Raw genomic sequence first — 16,634 nt, forward strand, 5'->3', positions numbered from 1 at the left:
AGTGCACTACATACATAAATGGATGCATTTGCAACGAATCATGTTTACCCTCTCTGCCTTGTTTATGTCTCACAGAGATCAAATATTCCTGGGTTTTCAATGGTCAGCGTGGATTCCTCCAGCAGGACGCCCGCCGTTTCATCTCACAACGAACAGGAAACTTGTACATCGCCAAGGTGGAACTTTCAGACCAGGGCAACTACACATGTGCTGTGAGAAATATGATGACCAATACCAGTGTGCTGAGCTCCCCTACCCCAGTGGTCCTGCGCAGAGACGGTAAGCTAGCACGGCCTCTAGCAACACATAGCGAGAAAACCCGAGATAAATGACCTGTCATCTCTGTCTGACTCTTTGTACTTCTGCATGTGTCTGTCGGACCAGTAAACCCATTTGAAATATAAAGAGTCAGTTATGCAAGAAAGCATACCTACAAGCACGAAGGCACACATTTGGATAAGCAGAGGCAGAGTGGTTTTCCTGTCAGAATAGTTTATGCCTATAGATTTCACACACAGAGGCAGAGAAGTAATCTGAACTCATCCATCCGCTGTCCTCTACCACATCATCAAAACTGTTCACTGGGCCTGACAGTCACTCACATTCTTACCTTCACAGAATGTCAAACACAAAAGTATGTTTCGTGTGGGTTTAAAGTTGCAACAGACACATAAAGCAAATGTATCTATCTGTAATATGTATAAACTGTTTCTATTTAAAGGACTTCTGATCAAGTATCTGAGTACTGATTCAGTACAGATGTCATTTATAAGCACCTCTTGAGATTAAAATAAATCCACTGTGCAGTGTCTACATGTAATTATAAACTCTTTTATTGCCTGAGATTCAGAAAGTGCTTGCTCAGCATGCTTGTTGTTGTCATTACCATGATGGCAAACCTCTGTTCTGGTCTCTGAAAGTTGTAGAAAGCACTTCTAACTAATTCAGAATATCTCTGGACTACTACAAACCATGAAATGAGCTACTTCTGTTTTACACATTTTTAAGACAGGTAGAAATACCTTTTAAGCAACATTAACATTTTTTATGTTTTATTATATATTTATTTATATTTTATTTATATATATTTTTTCCTTATGGAAATAAGAAATGTCTGTTTAATTTCTTAGCTATCAAGATAGGGTCTATAACAAAAGAAAATTGGATACTGTCGCCTGAACAAAAGTTTTTACATATATGTTTCACTTATTCTAAAAGCTTCTTCAGTTCTGACACGGTTCAGGTATGTCCTTACCTAAAAAATATGTGTGAATGGAGGACTAAATTGGAACTAACAAATCCTAGTTGTATTTACAGTAAAGATTATATGATATCAGTTAGGTGTTATGAATTACCCTAAGCTGTGAACCATCACATGAGTCATAGTTTGCATAATTGTTCATAGCCCTAATTGGAATAAAGTTAATCAAACAGCTTTGCAGAGACCTTGTATAGTTTTAGCCAAAGCTGCAGTAAAAAGGTTTGAACAGCTCTGTTTCTGGTTTGGGGGCTTAAATGTATTTACAGATGTTGTTCTCTTTGTCATGCAGCTGTGATGGGTGAATATGAACCTAAAATTGAGGTCCGTTTCCCTGAGACTCTCCATGTCTCCAAGGGATCTTCAGTGAAGTTGGAGTGTTTTGCCTTAGGAAAGTAAGTGCCCTCCAATGACAAAGTGTGTGGACAGCTTTTGTTTCACCTGAGGTACCACTGACCTTCTACTGTGACCTCCACAGCCCAGTGCCGTCCATCTCATGGAGAAGAGCTGACGGAAACCCACTCCCTGGCAAGATTAAAATCAACCACTCCAGCGGGGTCCTGGAAATCCCATACTTTCGCCCTGAGGATGCGGGTGTGTATGAGTGCGTGGCCCAGAACAGTAGAGGTCGAAACGCCGCCAGAGGACAACTCATATTCTATGGTAAAAGACACATTCTGTTTGTACATGCTTCTGCTGATTATTGATCTAAATAAATGGAATTACGTCTTTTTAATTTAAAACATCTCATAATGTCTCCATAACATTTCAGTAACATTAAAACAGAGGAATAGCATAACTTGCATGTCATACTGAACATTCTGGTAATACAATTTCATAACAATGGTTCATTTCAACAGATGTGGAACATCTGCACTGGGCCCACACTCTAAAAGACACACAGATGGCCATTGATACAAACCTGCAGTGGGAATGTAAAGCCTTAGGGAAACCCAGGCCTACATACAGGTGGCTGAAGAATGGACAGCCTCTAACATCACAGGTACGTTCTGTAAAGGTCAGCCACAATGAATGAGTCATAATAATTTCAAGGTACTGCATGTATGTGTTACCTTGCACCTGTAAATGCTTATATATCGAACACCACTGAAGTGTACTTTGTTGCAGGGCCGGCACTATGTAGACTGTGGGACACTGTCTATCTCTAGAATCAGCCTGTCTGATGCGGGCATGTACCAGTGTGTGGCAGAGAATGACCTAGGAGCTGTGTATGCCAGTGCGGAGCTCAAGGTTGTTGGTAAGAAATTGCTTGTGTTTACAATATATAACTTGCAATTAAAGAAACCTTATGAAGTTTGTGACCAGTCTGTGTTGTCATCCAGCATATAAAAAATAATAATAAAAAAAAATAAAATAATAATAATAAATATGTATGTATATATATATATATATATATATATATATATATATAATAATGCCACCATCACTCACCATTTTCATACCAGGCAATGTGGGTGAAGAGCCTTGCCTAAGGACACAACAACAGTTTTTGCGACTGGCACCCCACTGTGGCACCTGACTTTCCCAGAGGTCTCCCATCTAAGCACTAACCAGGCCCAGCCTTGCTTAGCTTCTTAGATCTGATGGGATCAGGCTTTGAGAAGCTGGTATGGCCACAATCCAAAATGATTCTCAAAAATCTTTGTTTGGTGCCTCTCAGCCTCCCCCCCGGACTTTAGCCAGCGGCCTGTGAGGAAGTCCACGGTGGTGCAGAAGGGAGGAGAGCTGCTCCTGGAGTGCCGGCCCTCTGCCTCCCCTCGGGCTCTGGTCTTCTGGTGGAGATGGGGCCAGCTGCTTAAGGACACAGAGAGGTGGGCTTCACTATATGCTAAGTATACAGTCTGTATTAGGTCTGACACGTGATGATATATTTTAGTAAGGACACTGTTAAAGAAAGTGGCATAGGACAAACGAGAATAGTGTAGACTTTCTTTGTATTTCTCTGTACTGAGTTGTATTATGGGATTAACAGTGCCATAAGCAGCTTTTAGAAAATCCACCAGTGCCTGAAAGCAAACCAGCACTAATTACTGTAGTTACAAACGAGGATGAGAAATTAAAGCTACAAACACAGACTTGAAACACATGCTTAGAATTTAATACCACATTAACTTTGTAATTTTTCCTAATGTAACATGTTTTCTTGTTTTCTTGTTCATTCTATCGTCGGCTGTAAGGCTCTGGCCTGACATACATAACAATCCTGTAACTGATTGTTCCCATGTCATTTGATTAAGATTTGCCTTGGGGTCAAAATATGTCCACTGTGTGTGCACTGTGTGGAGATATTTTATTTTCCAATAATCAGGAAGTGTGTGCTAGCGTGCTATTTTTTATTTTATTATAATTTTTTTAATCTCTGGTCTCTTAGAGCTGTGAAAAGCACTTATAAACTCATTGTGAAGATTGGCTTGTAGCTAGCAGCCAAAACATGCCAACAAGGTAAATACACCTCTGCTATATTGTCTTTAAAAAGAACCCAAGTTGCTAATGCATAAAAGAAGACAAAAGGACAAAATGTGTGTTTTTGGATTATGTGAGTGAGGAAACTTTGGTAACTTTGGTAACTTTGGACACTGCAAAACATTTAAAATTAACTAGCTCTGCTTTTCAGTAGAAATCAGGACCAGTGCTTAATGGTTGAGGCATATGAACAGAAATATGTGTGAAAGTGTTTCATAGCTCATAGAGGAGGAAGTAAAGTAGAGCCCCTGCAGTGTTGGTCACTGTGTAAAAAGCAAAAGAGGAAACAGTAAGAAACTCCCCCTCTGGCTCTGGTACAGGATGCACAGGGTCATGATTTAAGGTCGGAGGCAGCGAAATCCTTGGCCTCAGTAGAAATGAACTGAACAAGCAATACCTAGTCCAGGCGCAGTGAGGAAGCAGCTTTCATAAAGTGCTTGTCATGTCAGTTCTTGAAAAAGAGGAGACCAGTGAACTGTGAACACTATAAGGTTAGTGTATTCAATTGTGTTCGCAAGTAAAACAAAAACAGTCATTCTTGCATTTCCTGTCTTTCCTATACTTTGCATCCTTCACCTTGGCAGCCCCTTTCTTATCAGTAGTACAGCGTGCATCTTATATCTTGAGCTGAAACATATCTCTCCTTGTAATATGTTTGCTTAGCTCCTTACACTCAATGATGTATTCTTATCCAAACAATTGTGCAGATTCCCCAGCGTGTAGAGCTAAGTACAAGCACAATGTCATTGTATTAAGATTTTGCCCCCCTTAAACCCCAATTAGGAATTCATATCATTCAAAGCAGGAATCGCTGACATTATACACACAGTTAATTAGAAAAACATATATGTTTACATAGGTTTACATTATCTGTGAGGGGACCATGGGATTTCATGAGCCCTGTAGCCCATGTGATCATATATAGACATGTAGAGTTTTTCAAGAATCAAACAAAGCAGAGTTTACTTGCTGTGAGCCTGCTGTGAGCAGCTTGTATAGATCTATTAAGAGTGTGCTCTGCCATAATCTATTTGTATTAAAACGCTGCTTACAATGCTTTTTACTGCTTTTAATTAACGGCACAGTGTGCTCTGATTCTGCCTTACTAAACAAGAATCAGGCAATACATCAATTGTATGTTTTGCTACATTTCATCTAAAGGAACTGTATGTAAGCTGTGCTCTTACTATTTTATAAAGGTATAAGGCATAAGGTACCGCAATCCCAACTGAATCTTACTTGTGAACCTGCCTATAGTTGATATATACAAATCAGTAAATATAACTCAACATTAGGATTGTTAAATAAAATTTATACTTGATTGAACATGTTTTCTTCATATTCTGGGAAACAGATAGGAAATCTTTTCATTTTAAAATTATGTCATACCTTTCCTTTAATGTATCTGTAAATAACTGGAAAGAAACATCAATATCCAGCTTTAAATCAGATTACTTTCATTATTCATTCATGCAGTTGTCCGTCAATACAAGACCATCAAAATATTAATAATAATTTGACAATTTAGTATAATTTATGGTGTATGGTTAATTTGATCTTGAATGTCTGTGTTAGATACAATTCCACAGTGGTTGCTACAAAACAGTTCAGCTCTTCTTATCTTCTACATCAATAAACAGCCACATTTCCATAGACTTACCAACTCAGTAAACCTGCCCCAACATGTGACCGGCAAGATTGATTCTTTATCATATCCTCTGTGGCTGCTCACAAGGAAAACTGGAAAAATTACTCAGTCGTTTGCCAGGCTTAGTGTTTGGACAAGAAAAGCAATTTGCCGTGTGAATTCCGTGTGTAACGCAGATAGGTCTTTACATTGTGCAGCTGATTGGCCTTCGGGTCATGTTCTCAGTGCACCTCCATCACTCACTGTTTGATTTTTTTGTCAATAAATCAGCACAAAGCACCATATGTCAGACATGCTCCCTGGGTCTCTGCTCGACTCAGCTGGATGCATATTTATTCCTGGGGCTGATGTGAAATTGTTTGATTTCCAAAGCGGCTGCTAGCTGCATTACACTGTTTGATTTAAATCCAAAGGTCACAAATAAGGGCGTTATCAGCCTGATATATACATGGTTATATGTTTTTTGAATGTCTTATCTGAGGGAAGGGCAGGGGTGTTTAGGGCAGGGGACAAGCAAAGCACGACTATCCATGCAGGCATATTTTCTTACTGCTCTTGGAGTGTCTGGGGAGACAAAAGACAACCAGCATGGATGTGCTGGTATTGATCTTAATATTATGCACTGCGACTAACAGTGAAAATGTGGGGAAAAGAATCAATCTCCTTCTCTATATCAATGCAGTAATTTCATTAAAAAGACTTGGCTTGGTGAGTTGCTCTGCAGATTGGACTAGATGAAAAAAATGTAATAATATAAAGATTACAAAAGAGTGGTGAGATCTGAGGGTGTATGGCCCTGAGAGACCTTTCAAGATTATTTGAAATCAAATAAAAATCACAATTTTAATGGATCATACAATTTTAATGGACCGTGCATTTCTTCCACAAGCAACAAAATATCTTGTCTTATTCTGCATAATGTTAGAAATATAAAGGGTCCTATCTTGCCCCTTATCTTAACACTAGCGCTAAAGACTGAGCGTGTCCAGGTCGGGCTGTACTTCACTGCTGGGGGTACATATAGTCAGTACATACATATATATATACATATATATATATATATATATATATACAAGCACATATATGGTGATGACGTCGCAACCTGTGATCTGTGACCAGTGTAAGCATGTACATGCGCACACACATAAACCTTTTTAGTTTTTTTTTAGTTAGGGTTTTTTGTTTGTTTGGGGTTTTTTTGCATTATTGCATTCGCTTGCCTCTCATTATGCAGCAGACCAGTGTCTATCTCATGCACTCATACCACAACAGACCCGCTGACCACTGCTCTCCCTCTGGACTCACCCGCCATCACCTGCCCCAGTGTTCTGTCGAAATGGGTTACCCCCTTGAAATGAGCTACCAGCAGCCTAAATCGACAGTGCCATCTATCGATTCACACTACCCCGTCGAAATAAGATACCTTACATTTTCCATTTACAGTTGTGTAGATTCAATAAAGCCTAACCTCCACAGTTTTACAACATATTTCTCTGGATTAGAGACAGCAGGTTTTATGCTGTTTGCTCACAGTGATCATAGTTTATATCTTAGTTATGTCATATTTCAATGCATTTATATGAATATGCCTAGTTCATTTCAACAGTCGTGTTATGCTATCAAATAGGGCTCCAGTCACCATTATTCACTCATTAATATGTATCTGGGCAGAGGTAGCTCATTTCAGCAGGCCTATCTTCTATCAAATAAGGCTCCCACAATAGAAGAGAAAGAAATTACTGGAAACATCGAAATCTTTATATTAAATAGTGTTAAATATTGTATATTTAATATATATTTAACACTAATATCATAGGCTCCAATGTGAATTTCCTACTATAATATAGTGACATTTTATTTTTAAGTCTTTCTAAACAAAGTTCCAACATTTTCTACACATGGAAACAAAATCAAATATGATGTAATGAACAGTAAAATCAAATATTAAATCCAAACTATTCAGTCATCTTACGTAGGCATTCTACTTAACGTATATTCATGCACATGTTGTTGCTTACCTGCTTAATAGTTACAACAAACCAATACACTTTTAAAATGTTACTTGTTACGCCACCTCCAAATCGACAGGCATTTAAACTGTAACAGTGCTTGGGGGTCGTGCGCATGTGCTTTAGTGTTAGGTAACCTGTAAATCAACAGGATACCTTTATTGTCATATAAATGTTTCTGATTTTACCGCTTTATGCACACACATGGTTTAAACGATTAACACACGAGGAGGGTGATTGCTCAACCTGCATTTGCCCTGCACAAGTGACTGATATGCTCCATGAGCGCACAGACCAGCATGCCCAGGTGTCTGTACAGAGCAGTGCTCATGTGCACTGTATGTCTCTTGAGCCGCTGTGCAAAGCTCTACTGCCCGCTGCTGCCAAGAGAGCAGCACGTATGAGGCGTGCGTCTGCTCCACTGTCACGGCCCCGAGCTGTCAGGAGCCAATCTACTGGCGACTAACTTTATAGACTAACCAAACGGCACAATGGGAATAATTTGGTCACAAAATTAAATAGGGTTGATGACAGAAAGGGTACGAGGATGTGAGGAAATATGACATCACAGCTTTAGAACCACAAACAGAGTAAGAAAACATACTTTAAGACAGCGCTGTAAACAGCCTCATGTGAATGAGCAGCTTTTGTACAGATCCAGATCAAACCAAACCACAGACCAGTGCTAATCCGATACAGGAAGTGGGCGAGGGGCTGTGCTTTGCTGCGGACGAACATGTTATGAATGTTAAACATTTATCATCCTAATATATTGCCAAATAAAAGAGGCCTTGAGCATGTTACACATTGTTTTTCAGTGGACTAGTCTGATATTTATTTTTACAGTTCTGGCAATTCACCGAACACACCACACCATGGCCTCATTCTGCTCCATTCCACCTGATATTCAGCTCCATGCCCCACACTTGCACGCAGATCAGCGGTCAGATAGGGCAAGTGTTAACTTTGTATTTTAGATCTGTACAAACATGTTCTGACATGTAATTCTTATGTTTGTTAGTTCATATTTCTTATTGTGGTAATACATCTGGAAGCATTTAAAGTGTGAACAAATTGAAATCACAATTGCAACAAGGTATTTTGTTCAAATAGTTTAGCTTTCCTTGTAGCCCACTGTAGCCCCTGTATTTTCAAGAATACAAAATAATTCATAAAAGTTACCCATACAATGAATCCCAGTGTCCAAGACTCCTATGCACTGGCCCTCACACACAGCTCCTGTTCCCCTGAGTTCACTAGTACACTGTATGCAGATCAACAGTATATTACTTTCTTGTGAAGCCTGATAATCTTATGTCCATGTGTTGTGGAGTGATAAGGCTGCAGGTAAAAGACCTTTTCCAGTAGCATCCCTCCAGTCCTTTGCTGGTTCTAGCATTGTCCATTGTCTGGCCTCTTGTGGTTTTAATGAATACGTGTGTTTTAGCCATTGTGCTGTCAATACTATGCTGACCCCACAGCAAATCTGTTCCACTTCACTTAAGATAATTGTTATCTTCTGAGGCGTGCAACGAATCTTTCAGAATAGATTTTGGAGGCACCATAGAAATCGCAATGAATGGTAGGTAAAAAGTTCAAATGACTACTGAAATGTGGCCATCTCCGAGGAAAAACGTACCTAATTTGCTTCTTATTATCACGTATTGTCTAATTAACATCTAAAGATTGGAGGCGTTAAAGGGAGATTTGCCATTTCAGCACTGTCTCCCTCTTCAGACAGACTATCTTGGAGGATGGGTCCCTCCGGATCGCTAACGTCACACAGTCTGATGCAGGGAGGTACACCTGTGTGGCCAGGAACCACTTTGGATCAGCCAGCAGCACGGGGGCAGTCGTGGTCAAGGGTAAGTGCTGTTATCTCAAGTGTACTGCTGTTATTAAAGATTTTATAAAGTTCATGACATGGGTGACCCCTGTATCCTGTCAAGTTAAAGAGTGGGTGTAATTGGTAACAGACTATGGACGATTATTGGTTAGTTAGTTAGAAATGCAAAATATGTTTTAGGTATAGATAAAAGGTATACTGGGCTGAGTTTATTTATTTTTATTTTTATTTTTTCTCTTATGGGAATAGCTTAAAATTGTACAGGAGTGAGTCAAATCTATCATGTACCCACCTGCTCCATACTACATGCCTTATTTATCATACAGAATGTGCCAGTGAGTAATTGTGCACTGAAAATATCTCCCTGCCATTTTTGACATTCAGTCTTGTGCACAGGCTCGCACTGCCGTTAGATATATAGTATGGCTCTGGATTGAAACTTTAAAAGTGAAAAATACTAAGTCAAGCATGAAATGAATAATGAAATTCACAGTGGTTTTACGTGGCTTTGACAGATGTATAAGTCATCTGTGCTTGTGTCAGCTGTGAGTTATTGTTGCCGTGGCAGCATCAGGGATCTCAACTGCAGCTGAAGAATATTCTGTCACTACTGTTTCATATAAAAAAGCTGCTGTTGCATTTCCCCGATGTGACTGGTTAAATGTGGATTACTGAATGAGAGCACTTTTGGCTTTGTTAATGCACTCTTTAAATATTCATGATTGACTTATGAGTTCCACTGGCCTCCTAAGAGAAGTTATTTAAGCTCACTTAATTACCCTGATAGACTTGCTATCTCGGCCAAATTAGGCCTTATTACCTCATTTGTTTAGCTTATTCCAGCAGACTTTTTAGCACTACTTGGACAAAAGATTACCAATTTTCTCTCTCCTCCTACAGAGCCAACAAAGATAATTGTCCCTCCATTGAGTCTGGATGCCACACTGGGACAGAGTCTGGTGTTGCCGTGTGAAGTGTCCAGCGACCTGTCTCTGAGCCCAAGTTTTAAGTGGTTCTTCAATGGCAAGCCCATTGATTTCAGCCGGCAGGAGCACTTTGAGATGATTGGAGGGGTAGGTGTAATGCGTCTGAGTACTGCTACATAGTCATTTGAGGCAGCAGCACAGCACAGTCAGTGCTGAATTTTTGACCTGCAACATTTTAAAGGTTTGGGCTGATTACAGAGTTTTAGAAAGTAGAGAAGAGGTAGTATGGTTCTTTTCATCTGAAAAATGTATTCAAACATTCACCCAGTGAGAAACTTTTGGAAGTGTATGAAATTCAATACAATATAAATGAACACATACCTTAAATGAGACACCAAGTGCTCTATAACATGGTGAAAATAGATGTACTAAAATGTCCCAAAAAACAATTTAGAAATCACTGAAAAGTGGGAGGAAATTTGAGTAAGTGCTATACCACATGAACACAGACATGGAATGACTCAAACCCCCAAAATCACTCAGTCACACAGTCAAGATTAAGTGTCTTGCCCAAGGATATAGCAGGATCAAACTGTGTTTTGGTTAAAAGGAGACTGCTGTACCAACTGAGCCACTGTTGCTTACACCCAATAACAGACATTTTCTAAGTCAAATCTCTTGTAGAGTCTTAAAACCTCTCATGTCAATGCATGTTATTGTGTCTAGTCATTGGAGCAGCCTATAAACAGCGATGACATTTTCGGGCCTGGAGGTGAACTGAGTGTACACACAAATCAATCAATATCTCCCTCAACAAATCAGAGCCATTACAAGATTTATGCCTCTCTGCCAGAGTGCCTGCCCCGTGAAACTGCAGTAGAACACTGACATTTCCACCGTCAACGTAATCACCATGCTGCTCACCGCCACACAAAGAAATGCATTTTTTCACCGGAATGCAGGCTTTTGTGTAACTACATGAATGAGGCAAAAGGAAATCACCAACTCATGCTGTTTATCTGAACGTGTGAACACAACAAAGACTGATAATAGATAGTGTTTCAAAGCCTCTCATTTCTCTGTTCACTTCTACACAATGCAAACCTGAATCACTTTGTTTTTCCCAAACTGCTGCGTCACTATAGTCGCCTTTGGCATATCTGACTGACTTATTTCTGTGACAAAAAAGAAATGTTTTGTACTTCGTTTGACAATTCTTTCCTCTCTTTGTCCTTAGGGATTTGCCGGTGACCTTATGGTGAGGAATATTCAACTGAAGCATTCTGGGAAGTACGTCTGCATGGTGCATACAGAGTTGGACACTGTCTCAGCTGCTGCAGATTTGATTGTCAGAGGTATGCTAACAAACTGCCTATTCATTTATTTATTTCATGAAGTGCAAACATGAGGGCCTTATGTAAGATTTTATTTTTTTATTTTTTTTAATGGTTAAGTGTACTCTTCCTCGGCCTGGCCTCAGTCAGCCAACTTATTTATTTATTTCATTTTTTCAATTGTGTAACTTAATCATTCTGTTGATCTGCTTTTGATGTCCTATAAGTTTCATATTCTCCATGATACTATAGATTTTTTGTATTTAACAAATATATAATAATGTATTGGATTTAAATACAGTTGTTGTAACACTAAGTTGGAGCTTGACAGAAATAGGCTTCTGAAAGAGTCTTTGACTGGGTCGGTGGTCTTTATACTGAGGTAGGCAACTCTTCACACTCAAGGGCAAAGCTAAAGATCACAGGACTGCTTCATGTAAAAATAAGTCTCTGAATAATTTTGCAACAAATTCACTGACTGTTCAGATGGTACCTTTGAAGCTAAAAGTTTATTTCAAATATTTATGAATATCTAAATCTTGAAGTTCTTCTTAGAGCTGAGGCATAATATAATGTTTTGAGTAAAGGGTGAGCCAAAGGGTGAGGCACAATATACATGGGATGTCTGTATTGTTTATGCGTTACTAACAATTCCTGAGTTGTATTTTTACTTTACTTTTATTACATCTCAGCGATTCTCACAGTTCCTATTACACTCTGCACCCAGTGTTCTTCTGGCTCCTTGTTTATACACACAATTTCAATTATGATGTGTTATGATCACTACAAAATGTTATTGCTACATAAAGGTATAATAGGTCATAAGTAAAAGGCTTCCTCTCTACATTTAAGATCTTGTTTGGTACTTTTGTTTGTAGCATAAAAATATTTACTGCTGCTAAACAAATAACACCAGTTTAAAAAATGAGATTTAATTTACAAAAGGAATATAACCAAGAATAATACATAATACAAAACAAATGTATGGGGTTGTGGGTATGTAAGTATCGGTTGTGTAGTGCGGTGTATGTTATGCAAAAGAAAACCGAGTGTGTGCAATTTGAATGTAGTGGCAAAACAAAAGACAAAGTCAAATGTACGAGTCGGGCACTGGAGAGCTTGGCAGCAGCGAGGCAGGAGCGCAGAGAGAGAGCACATGCTCGTTCACGCCACGGCTTTAACAGTGCACGTGAGGTAAGGTGGACAAGGATGAAAGACCTGCACAAAGAGAAGAGGTGGCAGAGCAGGCACAGTGGCAATAAGCCCATATAAGCCTGGCCCATAAAAATATGCATATGATTTTCAATAATAAGAACAATAGGAAAGCCAACAAGGCTGACAACTTATTTAAACTATTAAACTAGTAATTACTTTATTTCCCCCAGCATAAGTACTACAAGGCTTTTACTTATGTCATAGTCTAATCTAGATCCCATTGTTGTAGGCCTGTACCCAGCACTCATCCCTCTGAGAGCAGAGCGCTAGTGTTTTGCTTAGCTGAAAGTCTCACATTGCAGCCTTTTTATTTCATCTTCTGTTGTTGCTTTACCTAACACCATTCAGATCCCAGTTGAAAACCCAGCTCATTAATGTTATCCAATACTGTTGTTAAGTAATGACTCATCTGCTCTGATTTGGATGCTAGTTTCCCTTTTGTCTTTCTGGTGAAGACACAAAGCCCTCTGAGGAAATAAAGCAGGGCAAACACTGAACTTTTTAGATTTATATATTTATTTTCTGAGACAAGATCACCTAAAATAACCTGCGTTAGTCCCACAATAGCATAGTACCGAGAGCATCTCTACTTGAATGAAGTGGGATTTAATTAGTTATAGTTCTCCATACTGTGTGTTGCAGAAGCCAGCTGCCTAGTAGTGTAAGTGAAATTAAACTTTAAATCGAATTAATAATTAGTGGCCTTGTAGCTGTTGACAGTAGATGTTCTGTTCCTCTCTGTACCTCAGTGGATTGATTGTTGCATTACTCCCTGTAGAAGCCCTTACATCTCCACTAACCCTGAATGCAGCTTGTTAGCCCTATTATGAATTGTACCACATCTGCTGTAGGGTGGGACTGGGATTGCTTAGCTGTGTCTGTTTATGGTACATGTAGGACCTCCAGGAGCACCGGAGAGCCTGGTGGTGAGCGACATCACAGACTCAACAGTGCAACTGCGTTGGGGAGCTGGTCCAGACAACCACAGCCCCGTCACAAGTTACATGGTACAGGCCAGAACCCCCTTCTCTATTGGCTGGCAAAGTGTTCACACAGGTAAGAGAAAAACACTGAAGCAAGTGGCATGTAGTCAGTGTTGGGAAGGTGACTTTTAAAATGTATTCCCCTACAGATTACAGATTACATACACCAAAATGTAGTTTGTAACGTAATCCATAAAATTACTTAAAGTGAGTAACGTAATCTGAATACTTTGGATTACCTGATTTGCTGTAGAGAAGCAAAGATGAGGATATCGTAACATAAGATGTTTTGTCTGATAAAAGACAATAAAAAAACAAATTTTACTGAACCAAATTAAAAACATTATTGATAGAAGAGGAGGAAACACGGTCCACACAGCATGATTTAGTCCTGTTAAATCTTGTTTGAGACCTGGTTTAGTCCTGGTTTACTCTTGGTTTAGACCTAGTTTAGACCTGGTTTTAGACCTGGTTTAGACCTGGGTTTAGACCTGGTTTAGACCTGGGTTTAGACCTGGTTTAGACCTGGTTTAGACTTGGTTTTAGACCTGGTTTAGACCTGGGTTTAGACCTGGTTTGGACCTGTGTTTAGACTTGGTTTTAGACCTGGTTTAGACTTGGTTTTAGACCTGGTTTAGACCTGGTTTAGACCTGGTTTAGACCTGGTTTTAGACCTGGTTTAGACCTGGTTTAGTCCTGGTTTAGAACTGGTTTTAGTCCTGCTTTAGTCCTTGTTTTAGACCTGATTTGCAGATCTGGTTTTATACCTGGTTTTAGACCCGGTTTAGACCTGGTTTAGTCTTGGTTTAGATCTGGTTTAGTCCTGGTTTAGACCTGGTTTTAGTCCTGGTTTAGTCCTGGTTTGTAATCCATTTATTTCAACAAAGTAACTGTAATCCAATTACCACTCACTGAAACTAACTGTAACTGAATACAGTTACTCATAATTTGTACTCTGATTACATAACTTCGGTACATGTAATCTGTTACTCCCCAACACTGCATGTAGTCTTGCTTTGGTTCAGATCTAGCCTTGGTTTAGTCCTAGTCTAGGTCAGGTTTTGTTCGAGATAGCACAATTTCAGTTTGAGGTATATTTAGATTTTCTCAAAAAAGTTACTAAATGGAAAAGAGACAAAACCAGTCTTTAAAACCCAATGATTTAATCTTAAATCTCTGCTAGATTTGCCCCAGACTAGCTAGCATGGACTAATTTTGGAAATATGTTTGGGCAACCCTGCTTTAGAAACTAGGCCATGATGGAAAACTTAAAATAGTATAAACATGAGGATTAATTCCCAGGTTAACTCATATCTGTCTGGTGGTGTCTATGTATCTGTTGTGTGTATCTGTTTTTGTTTTGTTTTTTTCTGAATAAATCCTAAACTATTTTAAGATGACAGTTTGATTTCTTCATATAATGGTATGTTGAGGTACCTTATGCAACCTTTAATAGATCGATTGGACTTCCTACACATATGTGTGACTCTTTTTACAGTTCCAGACCCTGTCCCCGGACACATTCTGCAGGCAACAGTGAAGGACCTGAGCCCCTGGGTGGAGTATGAGTTCAGGGTGGTTGCGATCAACAGTGTGGGCATTGGTGAACCCAGTTTGCCTTCCAAGCAGATAAGGACTAAAGCTGCAGGTATAAAACCCTGTTGTATGAAGTTTCATTCATGTTGGGTTCAGTAAAAAAAAAAAAAAAAAAAAAAAAAAAAAAACATGGTTCAAAACGTCCAAGGACTGTTGCATCACATGTAGAAACCCTGTGCAGTTTTTAAGTCCATAAAATTATAGTCATCACCAGGCTCCTTCATAGCATTTCTGCCATCACATCCTGTCCATTACTACTGTGTGCTTGCATGTCCCTGTGTGTTTAGTATTATCATCAAGATTAGTTTTTGTTTTTCCTTGATAATTTCCACTGCGGCCAACAGATCAGGCCCTACACCAAATTCCAGGAAGCCCAAGCTAGAAAACAATGTCTGGTTCAATACATGATCATTATTTTAGGTTCTAAAATAGCAAAGGTACTCAGTCAGTTCAGTCAATATCTTGTTTGGACTCTTTACTGACCGATGTAGGCCTGGACATCTCATGATGCTTGAACTTTAATTTATACAAAGTTGTCCAGTAGTGACTTGCAGGATAAATAACAGTTACATAACACAATCAGTAATTTTGTGATATGTTAACTGTGTTATGCCAGAAAAATGCCATTTTCAGTCTCTACACTGATATAGGCAGTGTTGGGAGGGTTACTTTTAAAATGTATTCCCCTACAGATTACAGATTACATACCCCAAAATGTAGTTTGTAATGTAATCCATTAAATGACTTAAAGTGAGTAACGTAATCTGAATATTTTGGATTACTTGATTTTGTCATGTTTTTTAAAACTACATGAATGTAGCAACCACATCCTGAAAATTCTTGTTTGTTCTCTTCAAATTGGCCCTGGTTGAGAGCTCTTTTAGTCCTGGTTTAGACCTAGTTTAGACCTGGTTTACTCCTAGTGTAGACTTGGTTTAGACCTGGTTTAGACCTGGTTTAGTCCTGGTTTAGACCTGGTTTAGTCCTGGTTTAGACCTGGTTTAGTCCTGGTTTAGACCTGGTTTAGTCCTGGTTTAGACCTGTTTTAGTCCTGGTTTTAGTCCTGGTTTAGTCCTGGTTTAGTCCTGGTTTAGTCCTGGTTTAGTCCTGGTTTTAGTCCTGGTTTTAGTCCTGGTTTTAGTCCTGGTTTTAGTCCTGGTTTAGACCTGGTTTAGACCTGGTTTTACTCCTGGTGTAGACTTGGTTTAGACCTGGTTTAGTCCTGGTTTAGTCCTGGTTTAGTCCTGGTTTAGTCTGGTTTAGACCTGGTTTAGAGACCTGGTTTAGTCCTGGTTTAGTTTTAGTCCTGGTTTAGACCTGGTTTAGTCCTGGTTT

At 39.2% G+C, this 16,634-nt stretch overlaps 1 protein-coding gene and 1 pseudogene across 1 annotated transcript in view; one reads left to right on the forward strand and one right to left on the reverse strand.

Annotated features, from left to right (window-relative positions):
* The window catches only part of LOC110170229 (contactin-4), a 42,600-nt gene that overhangs the window by 18,454 nt on the left and 7,512 nt on the right, over positions 1–16,634 (forward strand). The window contains exons 6-16 of the mRNA XM_055160358.1: positions 76–279; positions 1,551–1,653; positions 1,737–1,921; positions 2,119–2,261; positions 2,387–2,516; positions 2,940–3,090; positions 9,137–9,264; positions 10,146–10,318; positions 11,409–11,526; positions 13,618–13,776; positions 15,202–15,351. Of these exons, the coding sequence (XP_055016333.1) occupies positions 76–279; positions 1,551–1,653; positions 1,737–1,921; positions 2,119–2,261; positions 2,387–2,516; positions 2,940–3,090; positions 9,137–9,264; positions 10,146–10,318; positions 11,409–11,526; positions 13,618–13,776; positions 15,202–15,351 (1,644 nt within the window). The remainder of the gene's footprint in view (positions 1–75; positions 280–1,550; positions 1,654–1,736; positions 1,922–2,118; positions 2,262–2,386; positions 2,517–2,939; positions 3,091–9,136; positions 9,265–10,145; positions 10,319–11,408; positions 11,527–13,617; positions 13,777–15,201; positions 15,352–16,634) is intronic.
* Positions 2,783–2,900, reverse strand: LOC129411158 (5S ribosomal RNA; annotated as a pseudogene).

This window comes from Boleophthalmus pectinirostris, unplaced genomic scaffold, assembly GCF_026225935.1.
Source record: "Boleophthalmus pectinirostris isolate CB_2022bp ecotype Guang Dong unplaced genomic scaffold, ASM2622593v1 HiC_scaffold_3, whole genome shotgun sequence".
Lineage (NCBI taxonomy): Eukaryota > Metazoa > Chordata > Actinopteri > Gobiiformes > Gobiidae > Boleophthalmus > Boleophthalmus pectinirostris.